General features: G+C 50.3%; 2 protein-coding genes across 5 annotated transcripts; one reads left to right on the forward strand and one right to left on the reverse strand.

Annotated features, from left to right (window-relative positions):
- Positions 1 to 3,791: 3,791 nt before the first annotated feature.
- Positions 3,792 to 12,577, reverse strand: GDPGP1 (GDP-D-glucose phosphorylase 1). Its single transcript, XM_050797684.1, has 4 exons — positions 12,451 to 12,577; positions 12,252 to 12,326; positions 8,588 to 8,644; positions 3,792 to 6,204 (listed from the first exon to the last, which is right to left on the reverse strand). The coding sequence occupies exon 4, from the start codon at positions 6,193 to 6,195 to the stop codon at positions 5,038 to 5,040; it is 1,158 nt and encodes a 385-aa protein (XP_050653641.1). The 5' UTR covers positions 6,196 to 6,204; positions 8,588 to 8,644; positions 12,252 to 12,326; positions 12,451 to 12,577; the 3' UTR covers positions 3,792 to 5,037.
- Positions 12,578 to 12,729: 152 nt separating this feature from the next.
- CIB1 (calcium and integrin binding 1) lies at positions 12,730 to 16,632 on the forward strand. Of its 4 annotated transcripts, XM_050797690.1 has the most exons (7): positions 12,741 to 13,010; positions 13,141 to 13,175; positions 14,542 to 14,650; positions 15,359 to 15,509; positions 15,651 to 15,769; positions 15,858 to 15,946; positions 16,377 to 16,632. In XM_050797690.1, the coding sequence occupies exons 1-7, from the start codon at positions 12,960 to 12,962 to the stop codon at positions 16,396 to 16,398; spliced, it is 576 nt and encodes a 191-aa protein (XP_050653647.1). In that variant the 5' UTR covers positions 12,741 to 12,959; the 3' UTR covers positions 16,399 to 16,632. The 4 variants fall into 4 exon arrangements, with proteins under 4 accessions (XP_050653644.1, XP_050653646.1, XP_050653645.1 ...); XM_050797689.1 differs by having other exon boundaries at positions 12,734 to 13,010; positions 15,359 to 15,769; XM_050797688.1 differs by lacking the exon at positions 16,377 to 16,632 and having other exon boundaries at positions 12,736 to 13,010; positions 15,858 to 16,229.
- Positions 16,633 to 16,816: the final 184 nt, after the last annotated feature.

A 16,816-nucleotide genomic window follows, 5' to 3' on the forward strand; every position in this document is an offset into this window, starting at 1 on the left:
GCGGCGGCGGCAGTAGGGGCAGCGCTTCCTTAAGCAAGCCTGTGGCCACCGCCGTTGCCATGGACACGAGGGCAGCTCCCATTGGAGAACCGTTCTGGGGGCGGGGCCTCCCCGCAGCCACACCTATTTGGGCGCCGGCAGAGGCCACCTTGGGCGGGGCGGGGCGGGGCGGGGCGGGGCGGGGGTAACAGCATTTGCCCTTTGGAGCTGGCCAGCCTCGAGGCCAGATTCCTCCGGTGCATCATGGGACTTGCAGCCCTCCTGCTTCGAAGCCAGTTCTCACCGCACTCCCATCTTTCCCTAAACCCCGGTCCAAGGAATTTGGCCAAGCATATGATCAGGACAAAGAGCTGTTTGCCTTCCCTCAATTCTTTTTCTTTTCTTTTTTTTTTTTTTTTTTTTTTGAGATGGGGTCTTGCTGTGTCACCCAGGCTGGAGTGCAGTGGAATGCACCATCATAGCTCACTGCAGCCTGGACCTCCTGGGCTCAAGCAATCCTCCTGCCTCAGCCTCCCCAGTAGCTGTGACTACAGGAGCGAGTCACCACACCGGGCTCAATTCTTTAATAACTCTAAGTTTAGCTAGCACAGCCTATGCATTCAAGAGTGACAGCCGGCCGGGCGCGGTGGCTCAAGCCTGTAATCCCAGCACTTTGGGAGGCCGAGACGGGCAGATCACGAGGTCAGGAGATCAAGACCATCCTGGCTAACACGGTGAAACCCCGTCTCTACTAAAAAATACAAAAAACTAGCCGGGCGAGGTGGCGGGTGCCTGTAGTCCCAGCTGCTCGGGAGGCTGAGGCAGGAGAATGGCGTAAACCCGGGAGGCGGAGCTTGCAGTGCACTCCAGCTTGGGCGACAGAGCGAGATTCCGTCTCAAAAAAAAGAAAAAAAAAAAAAAGTGACAGCCATCTAAGGCCATGTGCCTTTCAAGGCTTTCCCTCTGGTGGACTGAGATAGCTCCATTAAGGAATAACAAAACCTCCTTATCACAGTGCTCCTTCACTGCCACCTTCTCTTCCTGACATCCACCCACTTTGATTTCTGCTCGCCACCTCCACCCAACTCAGCTCAACTTGTCACCCTAAAATTATACTGTGTGGCTAAATCTAGAGAACACTTAAAAATACATGAACTTTAAAAAAAGTATTATTTTATTTTTTTGAGACAGAGTCTTGCTTTGTAGCCCAGGCTGGAGTGCAGTGGTGTGATCGCAGCTCACTGCAACTTTACTTAGCCTCCCAGGCTCAAGCAGTCCTCCCACTTCAGCCTCCCAAGTAGCTGGGGCTACAGGTGCGCACCACCATGCCCGGCTAATTTTTGTATTTTTTGTAGAGACGGGGTTTTGCCATGTTGGCCAGGCTGATCTTGAACTCCTGGCCTCAAGTGACCTGCCCACCTTGGCTTCCCAAAGTGGTGGGATTACAGGCATGAACCACTGCGCCCAGCCTAAAAAGGCATGGACATTCTCTAATTCATAGACTTTGTTTTTGTTATTGTCTATCAAGATAAACTATTTCTTTGCCCACATATTCATGTTTCATAGTTCAGGAACATAAGTTAATGATAAACTTCTATGTAATTCAACCCAAAGAAATTGTTTATATTCCAAAATCACTTTGAACTTTGAAAGATACCACCCTTCCTCATCTCCTCAAAGTATTTCATAGAATCAGCCAGGCTGGGTGGCTGGCCCTGTAGTCCCAGCTACTAGGAAGGCTGAGGTGGGAGGATCTCTTGAGCATGGGAGTTAAGAGGATGCAGTGAGCTATGATTATGCCACTGCACTCCAGCTTGGGTGACAGAGTGAGAACTCGTATTTAAAAAAACAAATATCTGGCCAGGTGCAGTGGCTCATGCCTGTAATCCCAGCACTTTGGGAGGCTGAGGCAGGTGGATCATGAGGTCAGGAGTTCGAGACCAGCCTGGCCAATATGGTGAAACCCCATCTCTACTAAAAATATAAAAATTAGCTGGGTGTGGTGGTGCGCGCCTGTAGTCCCAGCTATTCAGGAAGCCGAGGCAGGAGAATCGCTTGAACCCGGGATGCAGAGGTTGCAGTGAGCTGAGGTTGTGCCACTGCACTCCAGCCTGGATGACAGAGCAAGACTCTGTCTCAAAAGAAGAAAAAAAAAAAAGGAAAGAAAGAAAGAAATGGTCCTCCTGGAAATGTTCTGCAGTCCCTTGACTTCCAGGACACTCATTGCATGAACAAACAATTTAGTGTTCTAGGGACTGTTCTAGGATCTGGACCATCATTTCTCGCCTGAATTGCCACCATTCAGCAATGTTTTTTTTTTTTTGAGACAGTCTCACTCTTGTCACCCAGGCTGGAGTGCAATGGTTCGTGCTTGGCTCACTGCAACCTCCGCCTCCAGGTTCAAGCGATTCTCCTGCCCCAGCCTCCTAAGTAGCTGGGATTACAGGTGTCTGCCACCATGCCTGGCTAATATTTGTATTTTTAGTAGAGATGGGGTTTCACCATGTTGGCCAGGCTGGTCTCGAACTCCTGACTTCAAGTGATTCACCTGCCTTGGCTTCCCAAAATGCTAGGATTATAGGTGTGAGTGACTATGCCCGGCCAACCCAAGACTTCTTTTACTTGCTGTATAACAGTTAAGGGAGCTAAAAGGAAAATGGGATTTCACACCCACATACTCTCTTAGAATAGTGTCTACTGACTGGTTCCTCTGGAACCAGTGTGGAAATCTCTGGAGTAACAGGGCAGAATAAAGCAATGAGATAAAGAAAAAATTTCCCACATTGACTCAGATGCAGACAGAGGAACAACGACTTAGCTCTAGATTTTGTGTCTACATCAAGAGGAGCTTCTAAAGTGCTTGGGAAAGACCCCGAGAGGGATGGCTGGGGCTCAGGAAGGGCAAACTGTTAAGGACAGCACTACCTACCATGGGAACCAGTGACTGGAGAGGCGGTCAGAAGCACACATTGTCCCAGCTCATCTTCTGGTACCTGTCTGTGCTGCAGTCCCAACTCCAGCTGTCTGACTTTGAACAAATTACAAACTGTCAGTCTCCATCTCCTTTTTTGAATGGGGGTATTAAGAAGACTCAGGCCGAATCGCTTGAACCTGGGAGGGAGAGGTTGCAGTGAGCTGAGATCGCGCCACCGCACTCTAGCCTGGACGACAGAGCGAAACTCCGTCTCAAAAAAAAAAAAAAAAAAAAAAAGACTCAGGCCAGGTGCAGTGGCTCATGCCTGTAATCTCAGCACTTTGGGAGGCTGAGGTGGGAGGATCTTGAGGCCAGGAGTTCAAGACCAGCCTGTCTCCACGAAAAATAGGGTGGTGTGGTGGCACATGCCTGTGGTCCCAGCTACTAGGGAGGCTGAGATGGGAGTATTGTTTGAGCCCAGGAGGTTGAGGCTACAGTTAGCTGTGTTCATAGCACTGCACTCCAGCCTGGGTAACAGTAACCCTGTGTCAAAAAAAACAAAACAAAACACAACAACAACAACAACAACAAAAAACCCTGAAGCAAGCTGTGGTGGCATCTTAGCACTTTGGGAGGCCAAGGTGGAAGGATTTCTTGAGGCCAGGAGTTTGACAGCAACCTGGGCAACATAGCAAGACCCTGTCTCTACAAAAAACTAAAAAAATTAGCCAGGTGTGATGGTGCACACCTGTCATCCCAGCTACTCAGGGGGCCGAAGTGGGAGGGTAGCTTAAGCCCAATAGTTCCAGTCTACAGTGAGCTGTGATTGCACCACTGCACCCAGCCTTACAAAAAAAAAAAAAAAAAAAAAAAAAAAAAAGACATGCACCTGGGAAACTGTGACGACACTGTGTTTTTATATCAGATGATGTCAGTGAAGAGCATTCAACTCAGTGTTGGGGGCTAGAGGAAAGCTCAAGGTGGCCGGGAAAGTGGAGGGGGGCATTTGGGTGGAGCAGGGCTAAATGGAAAGAAGGGATGAAGAAATAAAAATAAGTGGTGAGCAAAGGGGAATAAACGGAGAGGCTGAGAACAGAAATGGCAGCTCAATGCTGGAGGCACATGCACTATCACCTTGCTAACATTTGATATCAAAGAAAGACAAAGTCCAAATATAAAGTCGGGAGTGTGTAACTGTCACACACACTCCTTTTTAACACCACTGGGGCTTGATCAAGAACGGGGAGAGGTAGCAGATACATTCATGAAGTCTGACTCAGTAGAATTTTTCTAGGCTTTCTCCCCTTTAAAGAGACCATTATCAGCTCCCCTTTAAAAAGATCATTATTAGTTCTTTCTTTATCCTTCTTCTTAGGCTGAGATAGGTGAGAAGGCAGCCATGAAAATAAATGTCCAAATGACCATGATGGGCAGCGCTCTGGAAAGGGACTCATCAGGTAAAAAGTGAATACATCCAGGCTGGGCACGGTGGCTCACGCCTGTAATCCCAGCACTTTGGGAGGCCGAGGCAGGCGGATCACCTGAGGTCAGGAGTTCAAGACCAGCCTGGCCAACACAGTGAAACCCTTCTCTTTTAAAAATACAAAAAAATTAGCCGGGCATGGTGGCAGGAGCCTGTAGTCCCAGCTACTCGGGAGGCTGAGCCAGGAGAATCACTTGAACCCTGGAGGTGGAGGTTGCAGTGAGCCGAGATCGTGCCAGTGCATCCCAGCCTAGGTGACAGAGCGAGACTCTGTCTCAAAAAAAAAAAAAAAAGAAAGAAAAGAAATACATCCAGGCTAGGTGCAAGGGCTCACTCCTGTTATCTCAGCACTTTGGGAGGCTGAGGTGAGAGGATTGCTTCAGCCCAAGAGTTCAAGACCAGCCTGGGCAACATGGTGAAACCCTGTCTATGTAAAAAAAATACAAAATCACCTAATTGTTAAAAAACAGTTGGCCAGGTGTGTGGTGGTGCATGCCTGTAGCCTCAGCCACTCAAGAGGCTGAGGTGGGAGGATCACTTCCACCCCAGAGGTCGAGGCTCCAGTGAGCTGGGATCACACCACTGCACTCTAGCCTGGGTGACAGAGTGAAACCCTATCTCAAAAGAAAAGAAGAAAAGAACATAAATACATCCAGAAGTATTATTGCTCTTTCTGGGACATCAGGGCCACCAGTGCTGCCTGTACCTCTTCTGCCTGGGATGGGGGCAGCCGACAGTCCTGAATGAGGGCCACAGCAGCTGCCTCTGTCAGGCTGCTAAAGTCCTGGGATGTTTTGACAGGGAGGTGCCCAGCCAGCTCACAGAGGGCAACGTTGAAAGCCTCACCATCCTTTATCCCAAAGCAGGACTTCCGGGCCCACAGAATTACTCGGACCCCTGTGAGGGCTGAGGAAGGTGATGTCTTTCCTGGCGGAGCTCCCCGGGTCACAAACAAGTTATGTGCAATCTCATGGTCAGTCAGATAATCAGTGGCCTGACATACCCTGCATATCAAGGACTCCAAGTCCAGCCCTGGCCCACGAGTGTAAAAGAGGAAGCCTGGAGCTGGGAGGCCCTGGAGCAGATGCAAATGGCCTCCAGGGTCCAGGGGCTCGCTTGGCGCCTGCTCCACGGGCAGTCTGTGGGCCAGGTAATAGCCATGTAGGTGGAGGTGGTTCACGGAGGCCAAGCCTCCCAGGCTGTTGAAGCCCACACGGAAGCCCGGGTGTAAGCTCAGCAGTACAGCCTCAATCCCCGCCCTCAGTGCACCGGGCAGCAGGCGCTGGGGGAGCCCGCGGGCAGGCTCAGGCACCAGCAGCACGTGGCCCCACTCCAAGGGGCTGACGTTGATCACCACAAGGATATCCTCTTGCAGGAGAGTCCCAGGGAGATCAGGCTCCCGGTGCAAACGGAAGAGGACTTCTCCGGGCTGGATCTTGTTGAAGTTGAACTGTTCAGGGTCAAATGCCTGCCTCACGCTCTTGATGGTCTGTGGGCGCCTCCTCTGCACACCACGCTCCACATTCAGCTGAGCCACGAAACCCACCACACCAGGGAGGATTTGTGTCTGTAGCTCCCGTAGGCGGTAGCGAAACAGCCCCAGCTCCACCCGCTGCTTCCAGGCAGAGCAGAGTGCAGCATCAAACGGAGACTGTGGCAGAGCTTCCAGGACGCCAGGTGCATTCCTTGGCCACTGAATCCCTTCTGCCATGAGATCCTTCTGCCCATAAACAAAGTCAGGAATGGCTTGCCGGTCCCAGTCCTCATTGTTTGGAGGTAGCAAATAGGAAGTTTCGTTTGAATCATGTGGAAGAGCCATAGAGCTGACCTAAAATAATCATAAAAGGTGAAAAACACATGATGGTAACCCACTTCTAGACATTTTAATTTTATTTATTTATTTATTTATTTATTTATTTATTTTGAGATGGAGTCTCACTCTGTCACCCAGGCTGGAGTGCAGTGGCAGTGATCTCGGTTCACTGTAACCTCCGCCTCCCGGGTTCAAGCGGTTCTCCCGCCTCAGCCTCCTGGGCAGCTGGGGTTACAGGCAGGCACCACCACACCTGGGTAATTTTTGTATTTTTAGTAGAGATGGTGTTTCACCATGTTGGCCATGCTGGTCTTGAACTTCTGACCTCGAGTGATCCCTTCGCCTTGGCCTCCCGAAGTGCTGGGATTATAGGCATGAGCCACCATGCCCAGATATTTGTTTTTTATTTTTTTGAGACAGAGTCTCACTCTGTCCAGGCTAGAGGGCAGTGGCGCGATCTTGGCTCATTGTAACCTCCACCTCCCGGGTTCAAGTGATTCTCGTGCCTCAGCCTCCCGAGGAGCTGGAATTACAGGTACCCGCCACCAGGCCCGGCTAATTTTTGTATTTTTAGTAGAGGCAGGGTTTCACTACACTGGCCAGGCTGGTCTTGAAATCCTGACCTCAGATGACCCTCCCCTCTCGGCCTCCCAAAGTGCTGGGATTACAGGCCTGAGCCACCGCGCCTGGCCTATTTATTTACTTATCACTCTGTCACCCAGGCTGGAGTGCAATGGCGCTATCTTGGCTCACTGCAACCTCTACCTCCCAGGTTCAAGCGATTCTCCAGCCTCAGCCTCCCAAGTAGCTGGGATTACAGGAATCTGCCACCATGGCCAGCTAATTTTGTATTTTTGATAGAGACAGGGTTTCACCATGTTGGTCTGGCTGGTCTTGAACTCCTGACCTCAGGTGATCCACCAGCCTCGGCCTCCCAAAGTGTTGGGATTACAGGCATGAGCCACCGCGCCCAGCCACGGCCTATTTTGTTTTGAAACAGGTTCTCACTCTGTCACCCAGGCAGGAGTGCAGTGGTGCGAACACATCTCCCTGAAGCCTGGACCTCCCAGGCTCAAGGGATTCTTTCACCTCAGCATCCCAAGTATGTAGAACTACAGGCATGTGCCACCGGGCACTGCTGAGATTGCGCCATTGCATTCCAGCCTGGACAGTAAGAGCGAAACTCTGTCTCAAAAAATATATAGATAGATAGATAGATAGATAGATAGATAGATAGATAGATAGATAGATATGGTTTGGCTATGTCTCCACCCAAATCTCACCTTGTGGTTCCTATGATCCCCACTTGTTATGGGAGGGGCCCAGTGGAAAGTAATTGAATCATGGGGGCAGTCACCTCCATGCTGTTGTCATGACAGTGAGTTCTCATGAGATCTGATGGTTTTACAAAGGGCTTTACCTCCCTCTTTGCTCTGCACGTCTCCTTGCTGCTGCCATGTGAAGAAGGATGTGTTTGCTTCCCCTTCTATCATGACTGTAAGTTTCCTGAGGCCTGTCCACCCTTGCAGAATGTGAGTCAATAAAACCTCTTTCCTTTATAAATTACCCAGTCTCGGGTATTTCTTCATAGCAGCGTGAGAATAGACTAATACACACACACACACACACACAGACACACACACATTTTATGTCTCATATATATAAACTATTTTTTTCTTTCTAAAAATTACATATATTGAGTAAATTTTTAATGGAGAAAAAATAAAGATAAACTATAACCCTTTGTTACAATGCCTAAGGAAAAATCACAATTTTTGTTTAGCTTCATTTTCATACATAGATGGATCTTGACTTTTAAACCAATCTTCAACTGTTGTTTATATAGGTTGTAGCTAGTTTCATTCTATTATACACAATGTGGCAATGAACATCCTATACACTCACACACTCATCATTGAACACGTCACGTTTTTATTTTCCTTTAAAATAAAATCCTGATATACCACTGGGTCAGAGTAGGTCCATGGCTCAGGTTTTGGTTTTGTTTTGTTTTATTTTTGGTAGAGACAGGGACTTGCTATGCTGTTCAGGCGGTCTCAAACTCCCATGGCTCAGGTTTTTAATACACACCATCAAACTGCCCTCCAGAAAATCATAGCTGAGTTCCAATGCATGAGAGTGCTCAGGGTTTCAAAGATGACAACTTCTTTTGTGGGAAAAGCTTTTCCATGTTCCATAGTGATTCCAACTGGTCATGCATAGAAACATTTGGGTGAGGATGGCACCAATGTGTGTGGAAGTGCCCAGGGCCAACCCTTCAAGGGGGAAATTAGTGCCTGTCTTCATCTTCCCCTGGCTGCCTGGGGCCCTGGACCCAGCATTGTCAGGGAGAGGGGTCTGCCACTGGCCCAGGTAGGATGTCAAAAGAAGGCATTACCTTAGCAAGGTCACTTCAGTCCAAGTTTGGGTTCCTTCAGCTCTGCTGGTCCAGAAACTTCATGTTAATAAAACAGAAAGGAAACAGAAAACACATAAAAAATTACATATCAAAAGTCAAGCTAAGTTTAATGGGTACTGAGGCTTAGTTTGCAAGATGAAAACATTCTGGAGATTTGCTGCACAACATCGTGAATGTGCTTAACGCTACTATACACTTAGAAATGGTTAAGATGGTCAATTTTTTTTTTTTTTTTTAAAGACAGAATCTCACTCTGTCAGCCAGGCTGTAGTGCAGTGGCATGATCTTGGCTCACTGCAACCTCCGCCACCTGGGTTCAAGTGATTTTCATGCCTCGGCCTCCTGAGTAGCTGGGACTACAGGTGTGTGCCACCACGCCCAGCTAATTTTTGTATTTTTAGGAAAGACTAGGTTTCACCAGGCTGGTCTCAAACTCCTGACCTCAGGTGATCCACCCACCTCGGCCTCCCAAAGTGCTGGGATTATAGGCGTGAGCCACCGCGCCTGGCCAAAAATGTTTAAAAGTGAAGCTAATCCTTTCAGCTGGAGCTGCAAAGTAAAAGACAAAAAAAAAAAAAAAAAAAAAAAAAAAAAAAAAAAAAAAAAAGTGAAGCTAAGCATAATTTTGATGATAAAATGTAGTATCTTATTCTCACCTTACTGCAATGTCTGCCTCCCAGGCTCAAGCAATCTATCCACCTTAGCCTCCCAAGCAGCTGGGACCACAGGCATGACTAATATAGTATCTATTAAAAGAGAATCTTATCTAACAGGTGAAAAAATTTAAAATGAGATAATAAAAATAAAACAAAACCAAAACAAGGAGAAAAAAAAAAAGATAATCTTAGACATTTTTTCAAATAAGATATAAAGATGACCAACAAGCACATTTGGGATGTTTAACATCATTAATAAGGAAAGGCAAATCAAAATCACAATGAGGGGCTGGGTGCGGTGGCTTACACCTGTAATCCCTAGACCAGCACTTTGGGAGGCTGACGTGGGTGAATCACGAGGTCAAGATATCGAGACCATCCTGGCCAACATGGTGAAACCCTGTCTCTACTAAAAATACAAAAATTAGCTGGGCGTGGTGGGTGCACACCTGTAGTCCCAGCTACTTGGCAGGCTGAGGCAGGAGAATCACTTGAACCTGGGAGGTGGAGGTTGTGGTGAACTGAGATTGTGCCACTGCATTCCAGCCTGGTGACAGAGTGAGACTCCATCTCAAAAAAAACAAAAATGGAAAAAAAGAAAATTACAATGAAGTCCGGGCACAGTGGATCACGCCTGTAATCCCAGCACTTTGGGAGGCCAAGGTGGGGGATCACGAGGTCAGGAGTTCAAGACCAGCCTGGCCAATGTGGTGAAACCCCGTCTCTACTAAAAATACAAAAAAATTAACCAGGTGTGGTAGTGGGTGCCTGTGATCTCAGCTACTCATGAGGCTGAGGCAGGAGAATCGCTTGAACCGAAGAGGTGGAAGTTGCAGTGAGCTGAGATCGCACCACTGCACTCCAGCCTGGTGACACAGTGAAACTCTGTCTCAAAAAAATAAATAAAATAAAAAATAGAAGTATATCAGCAGTTCGGTTTTATCACTGTACCAAGAGTTGATCAGGTACAGGAGGGACAATATGCTAACCAGATTCACCAAGGACTACCAGATGATTCAGACTGTGCATTTAATAATTTACCATGAGAGGCCGGGCGCAGTGGCTCATGCCTGTAATCCCAGCACTTTGGGAGGCTGAGGGAGGCGGATCGCGAGATCAGGAGATCGAGACCATCCTGGCCAACATGGTGAAACCCCATCTCTATTTAAAAAAATACAAAAATTAGCTGGGTGGTGCACTTCTGTAATCCCAGCTACTCGGGAGGCTGAGGCAGGAGAATTGCTTGAACCCAGAAGGCGGAGGTTGCAGTGAGCTGAGATCATACCACTGCACTCCAGCCTGGTGAGAGTGAGACTCTATCTGAAACATAATAATAATTTACAATGAGAAATGTGCCAAATGGCACAAAAGGTTCTTGCTGGCTGGTCAGTGTACAAAATGAATCAGGAAGCAAAATGAAAACCAGAAGGTTGTTCCATGAAGGATTCAGTCAAGTGAAGTGGCTGAGAGATCTAGATCATAGCTAGTCACCAGGCACAAAGCTGACTCTCATGTCTTCACCATAAAGAGATACTTATGGCCGGGCACAGTGGCTCACGCCTATAATCCCAGCACTCTGGGAGGCCAAGACAGGTGGATCACCTGAGGTTGGGAGTTTGAGACCAGCCTGACCAACATGGAGAAACCCCGCCTCTACTAAAAATACAAAAGTAGCCAGGTGTGGTGGCGCATGCCTGTAATCCCAGCTATTCAGGAGGCTGAGGCAGGAGAATTTCTTGAACCTGGGAGGCAGAGGTTGCGGTGAGCCAAGATCATGCCATTGCACTCCAGCCTGGGCAACAAGAGTGAAACTCTGTCTCAAAAAAAAAAAAAAGAGAGAGAGAGAGAGAGAGATACTTACTACCATGCAGTCCAGGTATTCGCCTTGGCTTGTAAGAGGCAAACAAGGTCTATTTAGTACAGGAGACATAATGACAGCTTCCTGCTTTTTGCCTAAGCTTTTACTAACAGAAGACTAACTCTTTCTTGGACACAAAGAGTCTGCTATTAAGAGAAAAATGATCAGCTTGGGATGAGTCTATACCCTAGGTTTTTTTTTTTTTTTTTTTTTTGAGAGAGTCTCACTCTGTTGCCCAGGCTGGACTGCAGTGGCACAATCTCTACTCACTGCAGCCTCCAGCTCCCAGGTTCAACCACACCTGGTTAATTTTTGTATTTTTAGTAGAGACGGGGTATTGCCATGTTGGCCATGCTGGTCTTGAACTCCTGGCCTCAAGGGATCCGCCTGCTTCAGCCTCCCAAAGTGCTGAGATTACAGGCATGAGCCACCACGCCTGGCCTTGAATATTTCTACAGTGATGGAATGTACATATTAATACAGTGGGTCTTATTAGACACATGCTGCCAAGGAGAAGCAATGGGTATTCTTCAAGTGTAAAGTAAATTCCTAGGCAGTCTAGGGAGTCAGGAAAGGCTTCCCTGAGGATAAGATGGAAGAGGGACTGAGGGCCCAACGTGGCTGAAACACAGAGAGCCAATAGGAGCAAGTCCAGTTACAGAGGGCCAGGATTTGGGTTTTTAACCATTTAATGATTATAAACTGAGATTAACATGCTCAGATTTAGACTTTACAAAGATCAGCAAGTATAATGGATTGGAAGGATCAAGAATTAATCCCAGCCTGACCAACAACCTCCACTTCCTCCTCCCAGCAGTTTGGAATCCTTACCTTTTGCAGTAGTATACGTTCATTCATTTATTATGCATTCGATAATATTTACTGAAAGCCTACTATGTGCCAAACATTGTTCTGGAGGTTAAGAGGGGACAAGAGCAAACGGGTCAGCAGCCTAGGGGTGAGATGGGGTCAAAAGGACAGCAGGTCAGCTGGAATGAAGACAAGAGCAGTGGAGCGCCTTTAAAGGTGCCTTGGACTGGACCGATCACCTTCTAAATGCCTGAGCCCGGAAAAATCACTAAAACCCTTTGGACTTACGTATTTCCATCTTTGTAAAATGGGAACCTACCTTGCAAGGGATGTTGCAACAATCGAAGAAAACTATGCACAGTGCTTCACATCCAGTGGGTCCTCAGTAAATAGCCTAAGAATGAAGCAAGGTTATGGTTACTTCTGGAAGAGGTGGCTTGGGGGCTGCGACAGGTGCAGCGATTGCCTGATGATAACATCTAGAAAAGCCCTTGCTGGGCAGAGGGGCAGCCGACGACCTCGGCTACTCAGCGAGTCTCCGGGTTTCCCGGAAACGCTAGCTCCAGTGACTTCTCAGACGCTCCTACGGGACCGCACCCAGGGCAGCCGCCGCCACCACCTACTGCAGCCGAAGCGGATGGACCTCGCGACTTCCCCTGCAGCCGCTGCCGGGGCCACAGCGAGGTCACGACTCCAGTGACGCATACGCAGCCAGCACGCACGCGCGCGGCGTGGCCCGCCCCCGCCCACCCCGGAGGCGGGGCCGTGAGTCCTGGGCTCCGCCCCGGAGCGTCAGGCCCCTCCCAGGGCCCCGCCTCCCGCTCGCCAGGGACCGGTCGGAGCCGGCGGCTCGCCTGCCAAACCCGGCTGGGAACGCCTGGGCGCTTTTAGGACGGGGCGGGCCCGGGGGTGGTGGCCCCAGGAGCGGTTGCCGCGGGGACCGGGCAGTGACGCGGCCCAAGGGCGGAAGTGAGAAAGTTGTCTGCGTCTCGAGGCGAGTTGGCGGAGCTGTGCGCGCGGCGGGGAGATGGGGGGCTCGGGCAGTCGCCTGTCCAAGGAGCTGCTGGCCGAGTACCAGGTGCGCGGGACGCCTGGCCCTAGGGAGCTCGTGTGCGGGCCTGTTCCCCGGAGCCGGGTCCGGAGCGGGCTGCGGGGCGGCCGCGGCCTCCCAGCGGTCCGCTAATGCCAGCTCTCGCTTTGCCTTCCAGGACTTGACATTCCTGACGAAGCAGGAGATCCTCTTGTAAGTGCTGCCTTGAACCCCGCCTCCGACCCCGGGATCCTCTAGAGACAGCTTCGGGGGCGCCGTCCCAAGGGAGGGGCGGGGGCTGGCCTGAGGTCTGCAGAGGACCGGGAGCTGGAGGCCAGGAGACCCAGCCCGGGCTGCGCCCTTCTCCCGGCACGCCCTCCCCGCCCTCGCCGGAGGCCCCAGCGTGGCACCGCGGAGCCACCTCACAACCTCCGGGAAAAGTTAGGCTCTCTGACCCTGAGCTCCACTAGCTTCAGCACTGCCGAACTTCCTGCCCCAGTCCGGCAGGGGCCGACCTTGCCCGGTGGCTAAACCACAGAAGCCTTGGCGAGCCTGGCTCTTTCTCCCAACTTTACCTGAATAATACAGTAACCGTTATCGCTTTCTGAGCACTCACCATGTGCCAGGGACTGTGCTACATTGTTGCCTGCATTACCTAATTTAATCTTCAGGAGAGAGGTATTGGACAATGAAACAGGTTCAGAAAGGTTTGGTAACTGCTTAAGACAACACTCTGAGTAAATGGATTTGAACTTGGGCTGGAAGCCCTTTTGCCAGATTTTATGCAGGCCAGGGCACTTTGAGTGAGGAGGTGCCTGGGCTTCCTGCGGCAAAGATAATCTCATGGGAAGGAGGCGGAGGCCGAGGAGGAGGACAGTTCAGGGTGGCTGCTAAAAAGGAGGTTTTGAGGGCAAGAGATCCCTGGAGTGATGGTGAGAATGAGATTTTTGGTTTTGCTCTTTTCTCCCTGTTTTTGTTTTTTTTTTTCTCTCTCTCTTTTTTGAGACAGAGTCTCGCTCTGTCACCCAGGCTGGAGTGCTGGGGCACGATCTCGGCTCACTGCAGCCTCTGCCTCTTTGTTCAAGTGATTCTCCTGCCTCAGCCTCCTGAGTAGCTGGGATTACAGGCAACTGCCACCATGCCCAGCTAATTTTTGTATTTTTAGTAGAGAAGGGGTTTCACCATGTTGCTCAGACTGGTCTCAGACTCCTGACCTCAAATGCTCCGCCCACCTTGGACTCCCAAAGTGCTGGGGTTACAGGTGTGAGCCACCGTGCCTGGCCAGTTCTTTAGGGCCAACTTCTGGCCTTTTCCCCAACTCTTCATCCCTCAGGGATCTCTAGAATCAGTGCCCAGCACATAGTAGATGCTCAGTAAATACTTATTGCAAGAAAAGACTCCTAGGCTATACTGCCTTGTGACATGTCCTTTTGCTTACTGTTGCCTGATGACTCGGAAGTTCTGTGCATGTGGTTTTAGCTCCTCACCTGGTTGATAATGAGCAGCAGGCAAGGAGTGGGAATGAACACACAGGGAAACCGATCGCTGAGAACACCGACAGTTCCCCTCTCTCTACCAGAGCCCACAGGCGGTTTTGTGAGCTGCTTCCCCAGGAGCAGCGGAGCGTGGAGCAGTCACTTCTGGCACAAGTGCCCTTCGAGCAGATTCTCAGCCTTCCAGAGCTCAAGGTGCAAGCGCTTCCCCTGGTTGACACCTCTCCCACCACTCCCTCCCTGCTAGACCCCCTAACTCCATCTGCCACTAGCTTTGAGATCATGGGGTCACTGGGCCCCATTCTGGTCATTTTTCTGCTTAGTTCTAATTTTCTGGGGACAAGGACTTGACCAAAATCACCTGGCAGAATTATCTAGAATGGTGCTTTTCAAATGGGGATTCTAGAACATAATCTTGGAAGTTCAGAGAAGTTTTATCCCTTAAGAGGAGTTGAGTTACCTTATTAAAGTTTGAGGAACCCTGTTCTAGAGGCTGATTGCCACTCCGTGGGGCTGCTGCGAAATATCTGTGCAAAGGGCCTGGCCCAGTGCCTGTAACACAATAGTTGTTCAATTAAATATTTGTGTTTTAAAATAACCAGCCCATCTCGTTCCCTTTGTTTAGGATGACTTCTTCCCTCTCTGCCCACACTTATGTTGTATGTGACCTGCCTTTGGGTTAAACACTTGACTCCCAGGAAGCCGTATCAGTCCTTTCCCTAACTGGGTCAGTTTGCTTTCCTGTGCCCCCACTGCCCTTCATGTTGGCCCCAAAGCACTGATCGTTCACCCCCACGAGCCTGAGCTCCCTGGTGCCAGTCCTGTGACCTGCTCTCTCAAGTTTCTGGTAGGGTTTAATGAGTGTGTGACCTGGGCCACATCCTGTGGCATTTGTTCTCCTAGGCCAACCCCTTCAAGGAGCGAATCTGCAGGGTCTTCTCCACCTCCCCAACCAGAGACAGCCTTAGCTTTGAGGACTTCCTGGACCTCCTCAGTGTGTTCAGTGACACAGCCACGCCGGACATCAAGTCCCATTATGCCTTCCGCATCTTCGGTGAGAACCAGGAGCAGCCCGGCAGGACACCACCCCTTCCCACATGGGCTTTGTGGTGGCCCTGCTTGGGAAATGGCGTGCTTGTGGAACCTCAGAGCCCCTCCCAACCGTGTCTTTTGGCTTCCTGTGTCTGTTCTCTAGACTTTGATGATGATGGAACCTTGAACAGAGAAGACCTGAGCCGGCTGGTGAACTGCCTCACGGGAGAGGGCGAGGACACACGGCTTAGTGCATCTGAGATGAAGCAGCTCATCGACAATGTGAGCAGCTGAACAGACCCTGCCCCAGCTGGGCCTGGGAGTGGGAGGGAGGGGTTGGGGCTCTGGCCTGAAACTCTCCCTTTCCCAGATCCTGGAGGAGTCTGACATTGACAGAGATGGAACCATCAACCTCTCTGAGTTCCAGCACGTCATCTCCCGTTCTCCAGACTTTGCCAGGTATGACAGTGGTGCCCCTGCATTCTGGGTACCTGCAGGTCCCGATTTGCTGCCTCTGGGCCTAGGACATTGCTACAGGAGGTGGTGCCAGGGTGAGAGAAAGCCCCAGTCCACACACACAGGGCCAGCTAAGCTGGCAGTCTCTCCCCGGGCAGGGGCAGCCCTCCTTGTCAAGGCCTCTCCCCTTGCCACTGCCATTGTCATTGCTCTGTGTTTGTACTAATTAGTAATAACGGTTTAGAAGCTCTGACCCTGTGTGTGGGTCCAGAAAGCTCCCTCTGGATGTCTCAGGGAGTTCTTCCAGAGTGGGCTGACACACGGGACACAGTTCGTTCCAAAGAAGGGTCTAAAGGGAGAAGGGGGGTCAAGTTTGGGTTTAGTCCCTACCCTCCTCTTCCAGCAGAAAACCCATCCCTTTTCTCTTGTTCAGCTCCTTTAAGATTGTCCTGTGACAGCAGCCCCAGCGTGTGTCCTGGCACCCTGTCCAAGAACCTTTCTACTGCTGAGCTGTGGCCAAGATCAAGCCTGTGTTGCCAGCGCGGACCACGCTGGCCCAGCCTGGAGCTGGCACTGTGCAGCCTCACCCCGGGCAGGGGTAGCCCTCCTTGTCAGGGCCTCTCCTCACTACCATTGTCATTGCTCCGTTTGTGTTTGTACTAATCAGTAATAAAGGTTTAGAAGTTTGACCCTGTGTGTGATATGAGATACATGGTGTGAGGAAGGACTGGACTTCTCTTCTAGGAGCCTTCGATCATCCTAGGAATAAGCAGCATATCGAGCAGGGGCCAGTGGGAAGTCAAGCCACACCCGTGCTGGCTGTCCCCGTGGGAGGGTGTGAGGATGAAGGGGCAGCAGGAGGGGTGGTGCTCT

This window comes from Macaca thibetana, chromosome 7 (genome assembly GCF_024542745.1).
Source record: "Macaca thibetana thibetana isolate TM-01 chromosome 7, ASM2454274v1, whole genome shotgun sequence".
Classification (NCBI taxonomy): Eukaryota; Metazoa; Chordata; class Mammalia; order Primates; family Cercopithecidae; genus Macaca; species Macaca thibetana.

What these genes read in the sequence shown, in the direction of transcription:
- GDPGP1 (XM_050797684.1), bottom strand. Translation starts at nt 6,195, where the DNA reads ATGGCTCTTCCACATGATTCAAACGAAACTTCCTATTTGCTACCTCCA.
- CIB1 (XM_050797687.1), top strand. Translation starts at nt 12,960, where the DNA reads ATGGGGGGCTCGGGCAGTCGCCTGTCCAAGGAGCTGCTGGCCGAGTAC. An exon ending in AGCTGCTGGCCGAGTACCAG is followed by an intron (nt 13,011 to 13,140) that starts GTGCGCGGGACG and finishes TTTGCCTTCCAG; the next exon opens with GACTTGACATTCCTGACGAA. An exon ending in ACGAAGCAGGAGATCCTCTT is followed by an intron (nt 13,176 to 14,541) that starts GTAAGTGCTGCC and finishes TCTCTCTACCAG; the next exon opens with AGCCCACAGGCGGTTTTGTG.